The 18,210-nt window shown below is 44.0% G+C and overlaps 1 protein-coding gene across 4 annotated transcripts in view; it reads right to left on the bottom strand.

The window, feature by feature from the left end:
* The window catches only part of STAU1 (staufen double-stranded RNA binding protein 1), a 90,289-nt gene that overhangs the window by 7,585 nt on the left and 64,494 nt on the right, over positions 1-18,210 (bottom strand). For 3 of the 4 annotated variants that reach the window (XM_011995404.1, XM_011995407.1, XM_011995405.1), the window contains exons 6-8: positions 14,901-14,999; positions 3,810-4,022; positions 2,538-2,681 (exon numbers count right to left, since the gene is read on the bottom strand). In XM_011995404.1, coding sequence (XP_011850794.1) covers positions 2,538-2,681; positions 3,810-4,022; positions 14,901-14,999 — 456 coding nt within the window. Of the gene's footprint in view, positions 1-2,537; positions 2,682-3,809; positions 4,041-14,900; positions 15,000-18,210 lie in introns of all 4 variants that reach the window. The other variant, XM_011995406.1, reaches the window with a different exon arrangement.

Genomic DNA, 18,210 nt, shown 5'->3' on the forward strand with positions numbered 1-18,210 from the left:
ACCTACAATGATGAAAAGGCTAATAAAGCAGGTTAATCTTAAAAGCATGAGAAGTCTGCAGCCATTACATTGTAACTATTACAAAAAACTGAAATATCTTCCCATCTTTGAAAATTATTATCTAATTTAGCAGAGAAGCCACTCATATCATTTACAAATGAGTGATATTACATGTCTTCATTGTTTTTACTTTTTTTCTTTCTTGGGTGAGACAGGGTCTCACTTCATCACCCAGGATGGAGTGCAGTGGCATGATCTTGGATCACTGCAACCTCCACTTCCCAGGTTCAAGCAACTCCCCTGCCTCAGCCACCCAAGTAGCTGGGATTACAAGCGTGTGCCACCATGCCTGGCTAACTTTTGTATTTTTATAGTAGAAACGAGGTTTCACCATGTTGGTCAGGCTGGTCTTGAACTCCTGACCTCAAGTGATCCGCCTGCCTTGGCCTCCCAAAATGCTGGGATTACAGGCGTAAGCCATCAAGCCTGGCCTGTTTTACTTTCATCTTACCTGTTAACATAAATAAAAAATATCAACCAGCCAGGCGTGGTGGCTCACGCCTGTAATCCCACCACTTTGGGAGGCTGAGGTGGGTGGATCACCTGAGGTCAGGAGTTTGAGACTAGCCTGGCCAACATGGTGAAACCCCATCTCTACTAAAAATACAAAAATTAGCCAGGCATGGTGGTGGGCGCCCGTAATCCCAGCTACTCAGGAGGCTGAGGCAGGAGAATCACTTGAACCCGGGAGATAGAGGTTGCAGTGAGCCGAGATCGTGCCATTGCACTCCAGCCTGGACAACAAAGCAAGACTCCATTCACCCCCACCCCCCCCCAAAAAAATGGAGCAAGACTCCATTCACCACCCCCCCAAAAAAAACTATATATATCTCAACCAGTATTCATGCTAGAACCAAAATCTTAAATCTAAAGTACAGATTTGTCAATGACATGAGCAACACCTTTGCTGAACTGGATAGTAATAAACCATTATGTGTTGTCTGATTTTACAAAACTATCGTTGGTGACTGTCACACTGAAATATGTATGAAATTTACAATAAAGTGTATTATATATGATTTATAAATTGTGCTACACATCCTGTCAGTAAAATTTATAAAACACATGTATACATGTCAGTATAATTTATAACACACATCCTTTGTGTCAGTAAAATTTATAACACACATGTATATATATAACATACATATATTCAGCTCCTTCCACCAAACCACCCTCCCCCAAGAGCTGGATGTTAAACATGTTCCAGCACATCACTGCTTACAACCCCCTTCCAAGTTGATTGTAATAACAGGCACCTGGCTGCTAAAACGAAAGCCCAGGTCACAAGACTCAGAGAGTCAAAGAAACCATTCCCTGGCCTGGGACTAAATTCCAACCTGGCCATCTACCAGCTATTTCATCTTGGGCAAACTACTGATGCTCTCAGCAAACTGCAATTTCCTTGATCATTCTTTTCCTACCTTCTGACTGCATAGGTAAAACATACAAGGTCAACTTTGTAAGTTATACATTGCTATACAAGAGATAAGAATTCTGTCTTACATCAGAAAGCACTTAAATTCAAATCACAATTAAGTTAAGCTGCCTATGTGAAATGACCACTTAGCTTTGAACTTAATAAGCTAAGTACAAAGAAATATTCCATACTAATCTGAAGTGTCACCCAATCTAAGGAAGAGGCAACCCTGGATTCCAGACTCCACAAGAATTAGGAGGAAGAGGAACAGATCTCTTGATACTACTTACAAAATTTACCTTTGGAAAAGAGCAATGTCATAAACTTTCAAGGAGATGTAATGAAGAAAAACTTCACTCAGCACCCACCACCCCAGGACTCTCTTCTTCCAAATTTCGGTGCAACACACCCACATTCCCACCAGTGCACACAGCAGTAATGCTGGTGTGCAGACATTACATTCACATGTACTAAGTGTTTATTTTAAGCATTAAGATAAACAACTTAATCTTTGATATGTAGCCTTTACAGATTTCTGTGGTATGTTTAAGCTGTCAAATTATTGCAAGCCACAAGGTCTTAATAAGGATCACAGTTGGCTGGGTGCGGTGGCTCACATGTGTAATCCCAGCACTTTGGGAGGCTGAGGTGGGAGGATCACAAGGTCAGGAGATCAAGACCATCCTGGACAACATGGCGAAACTCCATCTCTGCTAAAAATACAAAAAATTAGCTAAGCGTGGTGGCACGTGCCTGTAATCCCAGCTACTCAGGAGGCTGAGGCAGGAGAATCACTTGAATCAGGGAGTCGGAGGTTGCAGTAAGCTGAGACTGCACCACTGCACTCCAGCCTGGGCGACAGAGTGAGACTCTGTCTCATAAATAAATAAATTAAATAAATAAATAAATAAATAAATAAATAAGGACCACAGTTGCTGGCAGAACATGGCCACAGGATCCAGCCTCCTCATGAAGGTGTCCAGGCCTTGAACCGCCATCAGCCCCCAAGGCTGGACGTGGTCAGAGGAAGAGGCGCCCATCATCCATGCTGACCCACCTGCATCACAAACTCCCTGCGGCGCGGGAGGCCTCGCTCTGTGAGGAGCATGTACTCTGGCTCCTTCTCCTTTTTTGCCTGCTGGATTTGGGCCAGTCTGCTAATCGGATTGATCCCCTGGCCATATTCTGGGCTTGTCTGTGGCTGAGGAACAAACAAGGCAGAAACTCTGTAATGTTATTCATTCCATGAACTTGGTCAACTCAGAGATCAGGATAAGAGAGGAGATAAGAGATTTTGGGTTGACCTAATGGCTCAGAATTAGATTTTTTTTAATTTAATATTTTGAAAATGAAAAGATGCTTTGATTTTGTATGATTGTTCTAGGTGGTTTTAAGTTCTTAACAAACCAACATCAACATTTCACTATAACGAAGCATCATAGTTACTGCAACAGCTGCTTTTTAACATATTTCAACATATGACAGTAAATGGACAGCAAAAACATAAACCAATATTCCTACAACTCCCCAAAAGTCTGAGCTATGATGGGTTCCCAATTTTCTTGAAAAGAACTCAAAATCCAGAAACCATTTTTTAAAAAAAGCTCAAGCTGATGCCACATGGCAAGAAGAACCTCAGAATCCCAGTTACTTCCTTGTGGCCACCTTTTGTGCCAAGGAACCCTCATTCACTCTGCTGATCAGAGAAGTGACTTCCAGGCTATATTAAGCAGAAAAGGGAAACAAAAGGGTATACACAGTATGCTTTTATGTAAGAAAAATTTGGATCTTGATACAGCACGAAACTACATATACTGAAAATCACAAAGTCCCCCATGGAATTATGTACCCTTTCTGGGGTTGGGGAAGGGGTCAATATAATGCTTTCACAGATCCATTAGTGTGGTTCAAAAATCCAAAAGAAAAGGCACACAGAAAAATGTCTCACTCCCACCCTCCCGCCATGGGCCTCCTGCCTGGCACAAATCTCCTCCACCTTCAGAACAGCACCATGGCCACTGAGACAGAGGCACTGTTATTTCACTACGTGCCCCACAGACGGGCATGGCGTTCCTGCCCAATACCCCACTGTGATTGCCGGGGCTGTGATGATGTGTGTGCCCATCTGCAGGTACCCCTACTGAACTGGCACAGTGTCTTATCTTACCTAACAGGTGGCTCTTGCAGCACCTCTAAGGGGTCTGGGCAGGCCTGGGGTGTGACACGTTGGTCTCATCCCCTTTCACCTCGGGGACAGCAACCAGCCTTCTAAACCCCCCAACCATCTATAGGTCATGAAAACACCTTCTGTGTTCAGAAAAGTTCTCACCTTGACTATGGGTTTTGTTTTCTTTTTGATTCTAGGCTTTACTCGTTCAACTGCAGGCAGGGGCGGTAACTTCTTCAGCTCCTCAAGAACAGCTATGGCGGCGTTTTTCTTTGAAATCTTCTTGCTTTTCCCTTCACCTTCCCCCACAAACTCCCCAACCGAAACCTTGGTCACAAAGTTCTTCATGTGGGGTGGGCCACTCTCCCGGGCCACCTGTTTCAGAGGGAAAGACTGAGTGAAAGCGGACAGACACTTATTAAAAGCTGCAAGGCACACTGGCTGGCACACTTCACACAGACAAAGGGAAGGGGAATCAAGGACAAGGCCTACTAAATGAAATGAAGCAGGGATCATTTCAAATGCTTTCTCGCCTTTCTTCTTATTCTCAAACTGGTTTATGCTCTTGAGTCTGGTGAGTCCCAAACAGTCAGGCATGAAGGAAGAAGACCTTTTTACTCCCATGCCCCTGGCTCGCAGGCTGTCCTGAGTTTAGTGTGGTCCAGTGCAACTGGCAAAAAGAAAGCTTGCCCAGCAAAGCCCAGAAACAAATGCAGCACAAATGCTCAAGTTTAATATCTGCTCTGAGCCTCCAGCCAGGACTAGGCCTACTAAATACTGGCTGCTATGTGGCCACAAAAGAGAATGAGACAAATCTCTAAGCACTGATAAGGAGGGATTCCCCGCACACATTAAGTTAAAAAAAAAATAAAATAAAATAAAATAAAACTACAAAAGAGTGTATATGGTATGGTAGCTTTAGTTTAAGAAAAAAAAGGACTTTATATAAATATCTACACATACATAACAGACACATGTTTATAAGCTCATTTATGAAAAAAAAAAAAGACAGAGGAAGGATAAAGAAATCAATGGGCTGGACGTGGTAGCTCACACCTGTAATGCCAGCACTTTGGGAGACTGAAGCAGGTGGATCACTTGAGGTCAGGAGTTCAAGATCAGCCTGGCCAACATGGTGAAACCCCGTCTCTACTAAAAATACAAAAATTAGCTAGGGGTGGAGGTGCACCCCTGCAATCCCAGCTACTTGGGAGGCTGAGGCACAAGTATCCCTTGAACATGAGAGGCAGAGGTTGCAGTGATCCAAGATCACAACACTGCACTCCAGCCTAAGTTGGACAGAGTAAGACCCTGTCTCAAAGGGGAAAAAAAAAAAAAGCAAGCATTGGGCCGGGCGCGGTGGCTCCCGCCTGTAATCCCAACACTTTGGGAGGCCGAGGCAGGCGGATCACGAGGTCAGGAGATCAAGACCATCCTGGCTAAGACAGTGAAACCCCGTCTCTACTAAAAATACAAAAAAATTAGCCGGGCATGGTGGTGGGCGCCTGTAGTCCCAGCTACTTGGGAGGCTGAGGCAGGAGAATGGCGTGAACCCGGGAGGTGGAGCTTGCAGTGAGCTGAGATAGCGCCACTGCACTCCAGCCTGGGCAAAAGGGTGACACTCCGTCTCAAAAAAAAAAAAAAAAAAGCAAGCAACGAAATTAGTTACCTACAACAGGTGTGAGGGATTAGGGTAGAGAGGGGATGAGATGGGAATGATAGTTTTGACTTCTGAAAGCATTTACTGTTTTACATATTAAATAAATAAAACTAAGTCAACAAAGATGGGAAAAGAACCTAAAACAGCTGCATATTAAAGTGATTACAATCTCAAAATGGACCAAAGACCTACACAGAGGCGCTAACATGCACAATTCTCAGAAGCAAACATGGGCGAATCTTCATGACTCTGGGTTTGGCAACTGGTTTTTAAGATATGAAACTAAAAGCACAGTCAACAAGAGGGAAAAAAAACAAGTCATGCTTAATCAAACTTTAAAACTTTTGTGTATCATGGACATTATCAGGAAAGTGATTACAATCACATAGACAGAAAAATCAGGCTGGGCAGGGTGGCTCGTGCCTGTAATCCCAACGCTCTGGGAGGCCAGGGTGGGAGGATCACTTCAGTTCAGAAGTTCAAGGCAAGCCTGGCCAACATAGCAAGACCTTGACCTACAAAAATAAAAACAAAATTAGCCAGGTGTGGTGGTATGCCCCTGTATGTAGTCCTAGCTACGTGGGAGACTAAAGCAGGAGGATCACTTGAGCCCAGAAGATCAAGGCTACAGTGAGCTATGATCGCACCACTGCACCCCAGTCTAGGCAACAGAGCAAAACCTCGTCTCAAAAAGTAAAAAAAAAAAAAAAAAAAAAAAAAAAAAAAATCTAACCGACATTAGCCAAGACACTCAAAAAAAGAAAAACAAAGTTAGAAGACTTACACTACCAGATTTTAAAACTTCCTATAAAGTCACAACAGCTAGCATATGGTTTCGTGTAAGGATAAACAGATCAACAAAACGGCATGAAAAAGACCTGCACATACAAGGTCACTCAATTTTTGGCAAACACACCAAAACAAATTAAAAATCTCTCTTAAAAAAATAGTACCAAAGCAACTAACTAGATACCTGCATGGAGTGGGGGGAAAAAGAAAAAAAGAAAAAAAAAAAAATCAAACCATCATCTCTAACTCATACCACAAACAAAAATTAATTAGACCTAGGATCACTTAAATGTGATCCAAACTAAAACTACAAAGATTTTAGAACAGGAGAAAGCCTCAAGCTGTAAGGTTGACAAAGAGTTGAACACAAAATATATCCACCATAAAGACAAAAGAAAGAAATTCCTCAAAATTAAAAACCACTGGCCAGGTGTGGTGGCTCATGCCTGTAATCCCAGAACTTTGGGAGGCCAAGGTGGGCAGATCACGAGGTCAGGAGTTCGAGATCAGCCTGGCCAACATAGTGAAACCCCATTGCTACTAAAAATATAAAACATTAGCTGAGTGCGGTGGCAGGCACCTGTAATCCCAGCTACTCAGGAGGCTGAGACAGGAGAATTGGTTGAACCCGAGAGACGGAGGTTGCAGTGAGCCGAGATAGCACCACTGCACTCCAGCCTCGGCAACAAGAGCGAAACTCCGTCTCAAAAATAAATAAATAAATAAATAATAAAATAAAATAAAACAAAACAGCTCATCAAAAGACATTTAACAAGTAAAAAAGGGGGCCGGGCACAGTGACTCACACCTGTAATCCCAACACCTTGGGAGGCTGAGGCAGGTGGATCACCTGAGGTCAGGAGTTTGAGACCAGCCTGGCCAACATAGTGAAACCATGTCTCTACTAAAAATACAAAAAGTAGCTGGGTGTGGTGGCACGTGACTGTAATCCCAGCTACTTAAGAGGCTGAGACAGGAGAACTGCTTGAACCCAGGAGGCGGAGGTTGCAGTGAGCCAAGATCACACCACTGCATTCCAGCCCGGGCGACAGAGCAAGACTCTGTTTCAAAAAAAAAAAAAAAGAGGGCCGGGTGCGGTGGCTCAAGCCTGTAATCCCAGCACTTTGGGAGGCCGAGAGCAGGAGAATGGTGTAAACCCGGGAGGCGGAGCTTGCAGTGAGCTGAGATCCGGCCACTGCATCCCAGCCTGGGTGACAGAGCGAGACTCCGTCTCAAAAAAAAAAAAAAAAAAAAAGTAAAAAAAAAGTAAAAAAGGGGCCAGGCACAGTGGCTCACTCCTGTAATCCCAGAACTTTGAGAAGGCCAAGGCGGGCAGATGGCTTGAATCCAGGAGTTTGAGGCCAGCCTGGGCAACATGGCAAAACCTCGTCTCTACAAAAAAATACAAAAATTGGCCAGACTCGGTGGCTCACGCCTGTAATCCCAGCACTTTGGGAGGCCGAGGCGGGTGGATCACCTGAGGTCGGGAGTTTGAGACCAGCCTGACCAACCAACATGGAGAAACCCTGTCTCTACTAAAAACACAAAACTACCTGGGCGTGGTGGCGCATGCCTGTAATCCCAGCTACTAGGGAGGCTGAGGCAGGAGAATCACACGAACTCAGGAGGCAGAGGCTGTGGTGAGCTGAGGTCACTCCAGCCTGGGCAACAAGAGCAAAACTCTGTCTCAGAGGAAAAAATACAAATATTAGCCCAGCATGGTGGCATGTGCCTGTAGCCCCAGCTACTTGTGAGGCTGAGGTAGCAGGATCGCTTGAGCTCAGGAGGTCAAGGTTGCAGTGAGGTGAGATCGTGCCACAGAACTGCAGCCCGGGTACAAAGTGAGCTCTTTTCTCAAAAATCAAATAAAATAGTGATTTCAAAATATACATATTTCCTAGCTCTATTCCTAACAAGGCCTAGGAGCCATGGCTCTCCAACAGGAACAAGCATGCTAGCACTCTGTCCTGTCTCTACACACAACTCCCAATTAGAAGGAACCGGAACTTCTTGGAGGAATGGCCAAGACTGTTTCTATTAGAAATTTCTGTTTCCATTGGGGCTAAAGCTAAAGCAGGGAAAGTTCAAAGTGGGGCTAAAACATTTTATTGTATCAGAAAGCATGGAAGTTCTCAAAACGTGAAGAGGGGAGGTATAAAGGTTATTTAATAAAGGACTGTCTTGGCCAGGCGTGGCAGCTCAAGTCTGTAATCCCAGCCTCGGCGACAAGAGCAAAACTCTGTCTCAAAAGGAAAAAAAAAAAAAAAAAAGGACTGTCTCTTCAATAAACAGTGCAGGCACAATCAGACATCCAAATACAAAAAAAAAAAAAAGTCCCTTATGTCACAGTACATATGAAAACTAACTTGAATCATAAACCTAAATTTAAGAGCTAAAACTAAAATTTCTAAGGAAAATGACTTCAGGTTAGCCAAACATATCTTAGCACACAAAAATCTGATGGCCGGGCGTGGTGGCCCACGCCTGTAATCCCAGCACTTTGGGAGGCCGAGGCGGGCGGATCACGAGGTGAGGAAATGGAGACCAACCTGGCTAACATGGTGAAACCCCGTGTCTACTAAAAATACAAAAAAAAAAAGAAATAAACCAGGCGTGGTGGCGAGCGCCTGTAGTCCCAGCTATTCGGGAGGCTGAAGCAGGAGAATCACTTGAACCTAGGAGGCACTTGAATCCTGAGGTAGGAGAATGGCGTGAACCCAGGAGTGGAGGTTGCAGTGAGCCGAGATCGCGCCACTGCACTCCAGCCCGGGGGACAGAGCAAGACTCCGTCTCAAAAAAAAAAAAAGGACAAACTACACCTCACCAAAATTCAGTACTTCCGCTCTTTGAAAGTCACTTAAAATCAAATGACAAGCCACAGACTTAGAGAAAATATCTGCAAAATACTTATCTGGGAAAAAACCTGAATTCAGAATATATATAGAACCTCCAAAACCCAGTAATAAAAAGACACTCAAAAAACTGACAAGACACGAACCTACATTTCATCAAAGAAAATAGTAAAATAAAAACATGAAAAGCAGCTCAGTATTGCTAGTCTTTATGGAGACATATAAATTAAAACCACAACAAGATACTACTGTCCACCAGCTAGAATGACTAAAAAAATTATTATTTTTTTTGAGACAGAGTCTCACTCTGTCCACCCAGGCTGGAATGCAGTGGTGCGATCTCGGCTCACTGCAACCTCTGCCTCCTGGGTTCAAGCAATTCTCCTCCGTCAGCCTCCCAAGTACCTGGGACTACAGGTGCGCACAACCATGCCCAGCTAATTGTTGTATTTTTTGTAGAGAAGGAGTTACACCATGTTGGTCAGGCTGGAATGACTAAAATTTAAAAGCTGACAATACCCAAGTGTTGGTGAGGATGTAGAGCAACTAAAACTCTCTCATATAGTGCAGGTGAAGTGCACAACGATATATGTGGTTTAGAAAACAGTTTGGCAACTTTTTTTTTTTTTAAACAAAGTCTCGCTCTGTTGCCCAGGCTGGAGTGCAGTGGCATGATCTCGGTTCACCACCGCAACCTTTAACTCCCATGTTCAAGTGAATTCTCATGCCTCAGTCTCCTGAGTAGCTGGGATTACAGGCACATGCCACCACGCCTGACTAATTTTTTTATTTTTCACTTTGTTGGCCAGGCTGGTCTCGAAATCCTGACCTCAAGTGATCCGCCCACCTTGGCTTCCCAAAGTGCAGGGATTACAGGCTTGAGCCCATGAACCCAGACAACTTCTTACAAAGATATTTATTTATCATGTAACTCAGCAAATCCACTCAAGTATTTATTCAAGAAAAATGAAAACATTGTCTCCATAGATGTATATGTTTACTGTAGATTTACTAACAATCACCAAAAATTCAAAACAATACAAATCTTCAACTGGTAAACAGATAAATACCTTGTAGTGTGTACACACCATGTAACACTCTTGGTGATAAAAAGGAACAAACCACTGAAACACAACAGCATGAATAATGACTCCAAGCTAAGTTAAAGAAGCCAGACAAAAGGCAATGTACTCTGTTTTTTCATTTATGTAATATTCTTAAAAAGGCAACACTATAGGAACAGAATGAGATCAGTGCTTGCCAGAGCCTGAGGATAGAGGGGAGAGACTGACTGCAAAGGGACACAGGGAAATTTACTGGGTGAGAGATGTTCTATTTTGACTATGGTGCTGGTCACAGAACCATATACACTTATCAAAACACATCAAACTGTGCACTTACACAGGGTGACTTTCACTGTAAATTATACCGCAAGAAGCCTGACCACCCCTTCCATCCAAAAAAACAACTGATGGGGGCATGTTAAAGGGCACAAGGGCCAATTTAAAGGACAATTTGGACATCAAAATGGGTGACGATAACAATGGAGTAACACTTTGGGTAAAAAAAAAAAAACAGCAGCAATGCATCTATACTGATAAAATTAACTATAAGAGGGGAGGAAGGAAACTTTTTTCTTTACTGTAGAATGCCAGCCTGGAAATGCAAAAAATCATCATTTTGACATCTACCACAGTGACAATCAACGCCAGCAAGAATCATCAAGATCCCTGGGGCCGGGTGTGGTGGCTCACGCCTGTAATCCCAGCACTCTGGGAGGCCAAGGTGCATGCCTAATCCTAGCTACTTGGGAGGCTGAGGCAGGAGAATCGTTTGAACCCAGGAGGCAGATGTTGCAGTAAGCTGAGATCATATCACTGCACTCCAGCCTGGGCAACAGAGCGAGACTCTGTCCAAAAAAAAAAAAAAAGATTGCTGGAACCACCGGGGAGACCTGTGAAGGCCCAGCCTTCAGGAGTTAATTACAAAGTGACATGAAGTGATGCTCTGAGAAGGATCAATATCACTCCCATGGCGATCCTGCCAAAAATGCATAACTAGACCTAATTATGAGTAATCCATCAGAAATACCCAAATTGAGGGCCACTGTACAAAAATAACTGACCTTTAAACGTGTCAATGTCATGAAATACAGAGAAAGGCTGACAAAGTACTGCAGATACTAAAGATACTGCAGAGGCTAAAGAGAGACGTCAGCTAAGTGCAAGGTCTGAGTCTGCATCAGACACTAGAGCGGAAGAAACATTTCTATAAAGGACATCACTGAGACAACTGGTGAAATGTGAATATAGGATGTGTATTAGGTAACAGTACTATAGCAATGCTAAATTTCCTCTACTTAATAGATTGTGGTTAAGAGTATGTCCTTGCTCTTAAGAGATACATGTTGAAATATTAGGAGTTAAAGAGTATATCTGCCACTTTCTGTCAATCCAGCAAGTAAAAAACAGAAAATAAAATAATATGTATATTTATGGAAAAAGAAAAAGCAGGCTGGGTGCGGTGGCTCACGCCTATAATCCCAGCACTTTGGGAGGCCAAGGTGGGTAGATCACTTGAGGTCAGGAGTTCAAGACCAGCCTGGCCAACATGGTAGAATTCCATCTCTACTAAAAATACAAAAATTAGCTGAGTGTGGTGGCATACACCTGTAATCCCAGCTACTCAGGAGGCTGAGGCAGGAAAACTGCTTGAATCCGGGAGGCAGAGGTTGCAGTGAGCCAAGATCATGCCACTGCACTCTAGCCTGGGCAACAGAGTGAGGCTCCAAGGAAGGAGCGAGCAAATATGGTAAAATGTCAACCACTGGTTAATCTAAGTGAAAGTTATACTCATTGTTCTATTCTTGTAACTTTTAGATAGATTTGAAATTTTTGAAGTGAAAAATTCAAAAAATGTCTAGTTAAGATAAGTGAGCCTACAAAATGGATGTACCTGTTTTTCTTCTTGTTGGTTTTTTGTTTTTTTTTTTTGGTGTCAGGGAGGGAGACAGCAGGGAATGGGGGTAGGAATTCAGCACAGTGGCCAGGAGCAGAGATGTGGGAAGGACCTGGCCTGCTCAAGCACCTGTGGACTGATTTTAAAGAACTCCCATAGGTGCCGTCCACACCCAAGGGTGGAGATTCTGAAACACTTCTTCCCACAACAGTGTTTTCCTGTCCTCAGGTTAGACTTTGGAGGGACAGGTCAGCCACCCTGACGGCTCATTTCAAATTCACCCAGACCCACCCTGGCCCTCTCCAACGGCTTGCATTGTCTGCCCACATCAAGATCCCAGCAATCTAAATCTGGAGGATCACCTGGATTGCATGTGGTATGAGCATGTCACAACTGCCTCCCAATGACCGTATCAATCAGCACCATTACATTTTCTAACTAAAACTGTATGTTTTATCAAAAGTCAAATTGGTGGCTGGGCACAGTGGCTCATGCCTATAATCCCAGCACTTTGGGAGGCCAAGGTGAGTAGATCACCTGAGGTCAGGAGTTCAGGACCAGCCTGGCTAACATGGTGAAACCCTGTCTCTACTAAAAATACAAAAATTAGTCAGGCGTGGTGGCGTGCACCTGTACTCCCAGCTACTCAGGGGGCTGAGGCAGAAGAATTGCTTGAACCCAGGAGGCGGAGGATGCCGTAAGCCGAGATCATGCCATTGTACTCCAGCCTGGGCAACAAGAGCAAAACTCCATCTCAAAAAAAAAAAAAAAAAAAAAAAGTCAAGCTGTATATATTTTCCCAAAAAACCGGTTCCTGTCTTCCCCTATTAAAACACCTAACGCATCTTCCTATATGACAAATTTATTATCAAAAATTACCATGTTCATTTATTCAATAACTGTTTCCTAAACATCTAATACACGCCAGGCAATCTTTCAGCGGCAAGAGAAAGGAAAGACCTTGCTCATCATATTAATGCAAGCTAGTAAGAAATTCCTGATACCTGAGATAATGAATATAAGTACTCATGCCACCAACTACATGCAAGCTGTGATAAATTACTTTAAAAGATCACCACCAGAGGGCACTCCTACAATTCTTTTATGTGACTACTGTTAAGATTCCTGAACACAGTTGAGAGCCAAATCTGAAACCTTAGCAAAAGTGAAGGTGGAAAGGAAGCACTCTGACCCCAAATACCCCAGAACAGAAACATAAAATAGCAATCTCTAAGTTTCCAGAAATCTCAGTGACTCTGGGTAGCAGCAAAAGTGGTAAGTTTCTCAGGAATCCAAGGCTCTGGCCCAAGCCATCAACTGAACATGAGGTGACCCGGGAAGCCAGCCAGGCATCTCCCACTCCCCACAGTCTTCTTGCTAACCCTCCCCAACAACCTGTAAAAATCCACTCTCACGATAGACTAATCTGTCAGCAAGGGAGAAAAGCAACACTTCTCCCCTTTCCTGAATCAGGTGCCAGGGGAGACCTCATGATTCCTTGGGATGCAGCTCCCATCTCGTTCCCACTCAACAGTGAGCCCAAACAGCCATTCTGAATGTCACCTGTCTCATTCCCTCCCCAAGTGCATCCCAGCCTCCACTGATGGAGAGAGAAAGGCCAGGGAGGGAATGTAGGGCCAGGTGAGAAGATTCCAGCCCTAGATCCATGTGGGAGCTCTGGACTCCAAGAGAACAGTGTAAACCTGCTCTTGCCTGCTGAGGGTGGAGGGGCAGGAATGAGTGTCAGGGGAATGGAGAGGAACAAACAAGCCCTCACACCTAGGTGGGCCACAGGAGGGAGCCCTGGCAACTACCATCCCACCTCTCGCCCATGGCAGGCAGAGAGGCATCAGCAGGGTGAGGTGAGAAATCATCATCACTCGGCCGAAGGATGGAGCACTGAAGCTGGGTAAGTTTAGGGTGCTAGCACATAGGAGGAGAAGGTATACATCGCCTGTAACTGTAAAGAATACTTCAGAATTATTTTACAGGAATGTAAGCTTCAGATAGGCTTTTTAAGAAATAAGCCACAATTAAGTACATAAATCAAAAGAATCTGCAAAGAATCTGTTGTGGGTCAGATATTATTTCTAAGGGAAACATTAAACATCCTCTCTTACTGGGCCAGGCACGGTGACTCACGCCTGTAATCCCAGCACTTTGGGAAGCCAAGGTGGGTGGATCATCTGAAGTCAGGAGTTCGAGACCAGCCTGACCAATATGGAGAAACCCCATTTCTACTAAAAATACAAAATTTAGCTGGGCATGGTGGCACAAGTCTGTAATTCCAGCTACTCAGGAGGCTGAGGCAGGAGAATCACTTGAACCTGGGAGGTGGAGGTTGCAGTGAGCTGAGAACATGCCACTGCACTCCAGCCTGGGCAACAAGAGTGAAACTCTATCTCCAAAAAAAAAAAAAATCCGCTCTTACCTCCCTCATCAATTTGGATGGACTATATTGTCTTTTAAGGCAACATATATTAAAATGTATCTTATTTCCCACTTTGCACAGACAACTCACTGATTATTGTTTTTAGAACACAAGGTCTCAACAACAAATGAAGTTATTAAACAGGAATTGAGGGCAGATGCTAGACAATGACAAAAACTGAGTCCTTTTCAAAATTACTCTGAAGAGACCTTTAGGGATCACAAATGCTTCTGAGACTGATCTAAGTGATGAACCAGCCCCTCCAGCCCTCCCTGTCCAGAAGAATACACATGTGAACACTAACACAACCATCTTCAGGCCGCTCAGGAGGTACCCACACCAACTGAAGCCATCATCAACTCTCTACACATCCATGAATGCCCCTTAGTTAGGGGCTCCCAGAAGAAGAGAATAAACACTGCTTCACTGAAGTATGAATCTTAAATCTGGAGGTTCATATTATGTGACTATTACTCCAATGTTATTTAGGGAAAAAAATCACTCTTATGATAAATGCTAACAGGATTTTATAATACAAAGTCCTACATGTAAAATTAGCTTACCTCAAAATTCACAGGCAAGTTCCGTTTAAGTGCAATCTCAAACACTTGACTTATTTCAGATTTATTTAGATTTTCTTCTTCGGATTCTCTTCCATTCACCTGTAAGAATAATTGTTTAGTAGTTAGCTCTTATTAAAATCATCAATGGCCGGGTGAGGTGGTTCATGCTTATAATCCCAGCACTTTGGAAGGCCAAGGCAGGAGGACAGCTTGAGTCCAGGCGTTTGAGACCATCCTGAGTAACACGGCAGTTTGAGACCAGCCTGAGCAACCTTGTCTCTAAAACAAAAATAAAAACAAAAAAACAAAACTTAGGTGGATGTGGTGGTGGTACATGCCTGTAGTCCCAACTACTTGGAGGGCTGAGGCAGGAGAATTGCATGAGCCCAGGAGGTCAAGGCTGCAGTAAGCCATGACTGCGCACCACTGCCCTCCGGCTGGGGTGACAACGCAAGACCCTATCCCCTGCAAAAAAAGCACCCATAGACATCCTAGCTGCAATGGTAAACCTTAAAAGCACTGAGTCTTGGCTTTATGAATTTAACCAAGGCCACACACACCTATCAAGTGTCACTGAATTTAAGAGGTTAAAAATATGTATGTCCTGTCAAGTTTGAGTCAAATTGTACCTTGTAAGTTCACCATGAACAATCCGCACATAACTGACCTTTGGATATGAGTCAGCCTGACTGTGGTTCAGCAAGATGTCACTGCTGCTCGGAAGAGTGACTTCCAAAAGTACTCCTCAAGTAGTGGGAAGCCACATTTTGGAAAAGTCAAAATACAGACAGATACATGTGGGACGTGGCAAATTCAGATTAAGGCTGTCCACCTGAGTATGCAGGCTTATTTGAACATGAATTCCCTGGAAAACCACTTTTTCTTTCTTCCTTTTTTTTTTTTGGAGACGGAGTCTCGCCCTGTCGCCCAGGCTGGAGGGCAGTGGCATGATTTCGGTTCACTGCCACCTCTGCCTCCCGGGTTCAAGCGATTCTCCTGCCTCAGACTCCTGAGTAGCTGGGATTGCAGGCATGCACCAACATGCCCGGCTAATTTTTGTATTTTTAGAGAGATGGGGTTTCACCATGTTGGTCAGGCTGGTCTTGAACTCCTGACCTCATGATCCGCCTATCTCGGACTCCCAAAGTGCCGGGATTAAGGCGTGAGCCACTGCGCCAGGCAGGAAACCACTTTTAAGAGAATGCAGCCAGGCATGGCAGTACACGACTGTTGCCCCAGTACTCAGCAAGCTGACAGTTGAGGATCAGTTGAGCCCAGCAGTTCAAGGCTAGAGTGAGCTGTGATCATGCCTGTAAACAACCACTGAACTCCAGCATGGGCAACAAAGAGTCTCTATCCCTATAATTAAAAATAAAGAAATAAATAAGGATACGGTGAAACAAAGTACAAAACTGCCATGTATCTCATACTCAACTGCTGTTGGCAACAATACAAGGCACAAACTAATAAAGCCTCCTCAACAAAGGCAGAGATTCCATCTTTCAAACAAGGTTCACTGGTGTGGTGGCTCAAGCCTGTAGTCCCAGCACTTTGGGAGGCCGAGACGGGCGGATCACGAGGTCAGGAGATTGAGACCATCCTGGCTAACACGGTGAAACCCTGTCTCTACTAAAAAATTAAAAAAAAAAAACAAAACTAGCCGGGCGAGGTGGCGGGCGCCTGTAGTCCCAGCTACTCGGGAGGCTGAGGCAGGAGAATGGGGTAAACCTGGGAGGTGGAACTTGCAGTGAGCTGAGATCCGGCCACTGCACTCCAGCCTGGGCGACAGAGGGAGACTCTGTCTCAAAAAAAAAAAAAAAAAAGGGGGGTCTTCCAATCACGGATGAGATTAAAGAGAAGCAAGGATCTTACTTCTGCGTGCTGATAACATGGATTTTATACTGTGCTGTAGTGATAATAAGAGGAACTAGATAAGCTCAAAACTTATCTATCAAAGTCCCCCAAAACATGGCAAAAGAGCTGTTTTTCTTCACATTATTGCTTATTTTGTCAAAGAATTTATAAAGTCCTGCTTCTAAGATTAGAACTATCTGAACAGGAACCCATGGCTGAAACTGCTAAATAGGCAAGGTATAGGACTATCCAAGATGTTACCTGTTGTGGATTTCCTTGTTTATCAGGTATATTCCACCTACAGTCAACTTTTTTTTTTTTGAGAAGGAGTTTTGCTCTTGTGTCGCCCAGGCTGGAGTGCAATGACGTGATCTTGGCTCACTGCAACCTCTGCCTCCTGGGTTCAAGCGATTCTCCTGCCTCAGCCTCTCAAGTAGGTGGGATTACAGGCACCCACCACCACACCTGGCTTTTTTTGTTGTTGTTGTTGTATTTTTAGTAGAGATGGGGTTTCACCATCTTGGCCAGGCTATTCTCGAACTCCTGACATCAGATGATCCGCCCACGTTGGTCTCCTGAAGTGCTGGGACTACAGGCATGAGCCACCATGTCTGGTCACTGAATATTAAAAGCTGTAATTGGCTGGGCATGGTGGCTAGCGCCTATGATCCCAAAACTTTTTAAGGACAACGTGGGCAGATTGCTTATGCCCAGGAGTTCAAGACCAGCCTGGGCAACATGGTGAAATCCCATCTTTACAAAAAAATACAAATATTAGCAGGTGTGGTGTCACACATCTGTGGTCCCAGCTACTTGGGAGGTTGAGAGGGCAGGATCACCTGAGCCTAGGGTGTTGAGGCTAAGGTGAGCTATGATCAGAGCATTCTAGCCTCAGTGACTATGAGACTGTGTCACACACACCAAAAAATGCTATAATTAAAATTAAAATAAAACAAACTCTAGGTTAAATACATATATAACCAAGGGTATAATACTGGATAAATATATTTATTCCAGATGCTTTTTGTAATTCCTTCTATCTATCCTTCCATAATCTTTTCTTTCCAATCTGGTTTCAGTGTATCTCACCTTAGTCAGAACTATTTTCATAGCACTTGTGGTGGTTTGTTAACCTACACATATTTGTTTTGTTTTGTTTTTTGAGACAGTGTCTCACTCTATAGACCAGTCTGAAGTGCAGTGGTACAATCATAGCTCACCGCAGCCTCAAACTCCTCACCTCAAGCAATATTCCCATCTCACCCTCCTGAGTAGCTGGGACTACTGGCATAGGCATCACTCCCAGCTATTTTTTTCAATGTTTTGTAGAGATGGGGTCTCATGACGTTGTTCAGGCTGGTCTTGAACTGGGCTCAAGCAACCCTCCCACTTCAACCTCCCAAAGTGTTGAGATTATAGGTGTGAGCCACCATACCCAGCCCACACTTGTATTTTT

This window comes from Mandrillus leucophaeus, unplaced genomic scaffold (assembly GCF_000951045.1).
Source record: "Mandrillus leucophaeus isolate KB7577 unplaced genomic scaffold, Mleu.le_1.0 Scaffold489, whole genome shotgun sequence".
Taxonomy (NCBI): Eukaryota; Metazoa; Chordata; class Mammalia; order Primates; family Cercopithecidae; genus Mandrillus; species Mandrillus leucophaeus.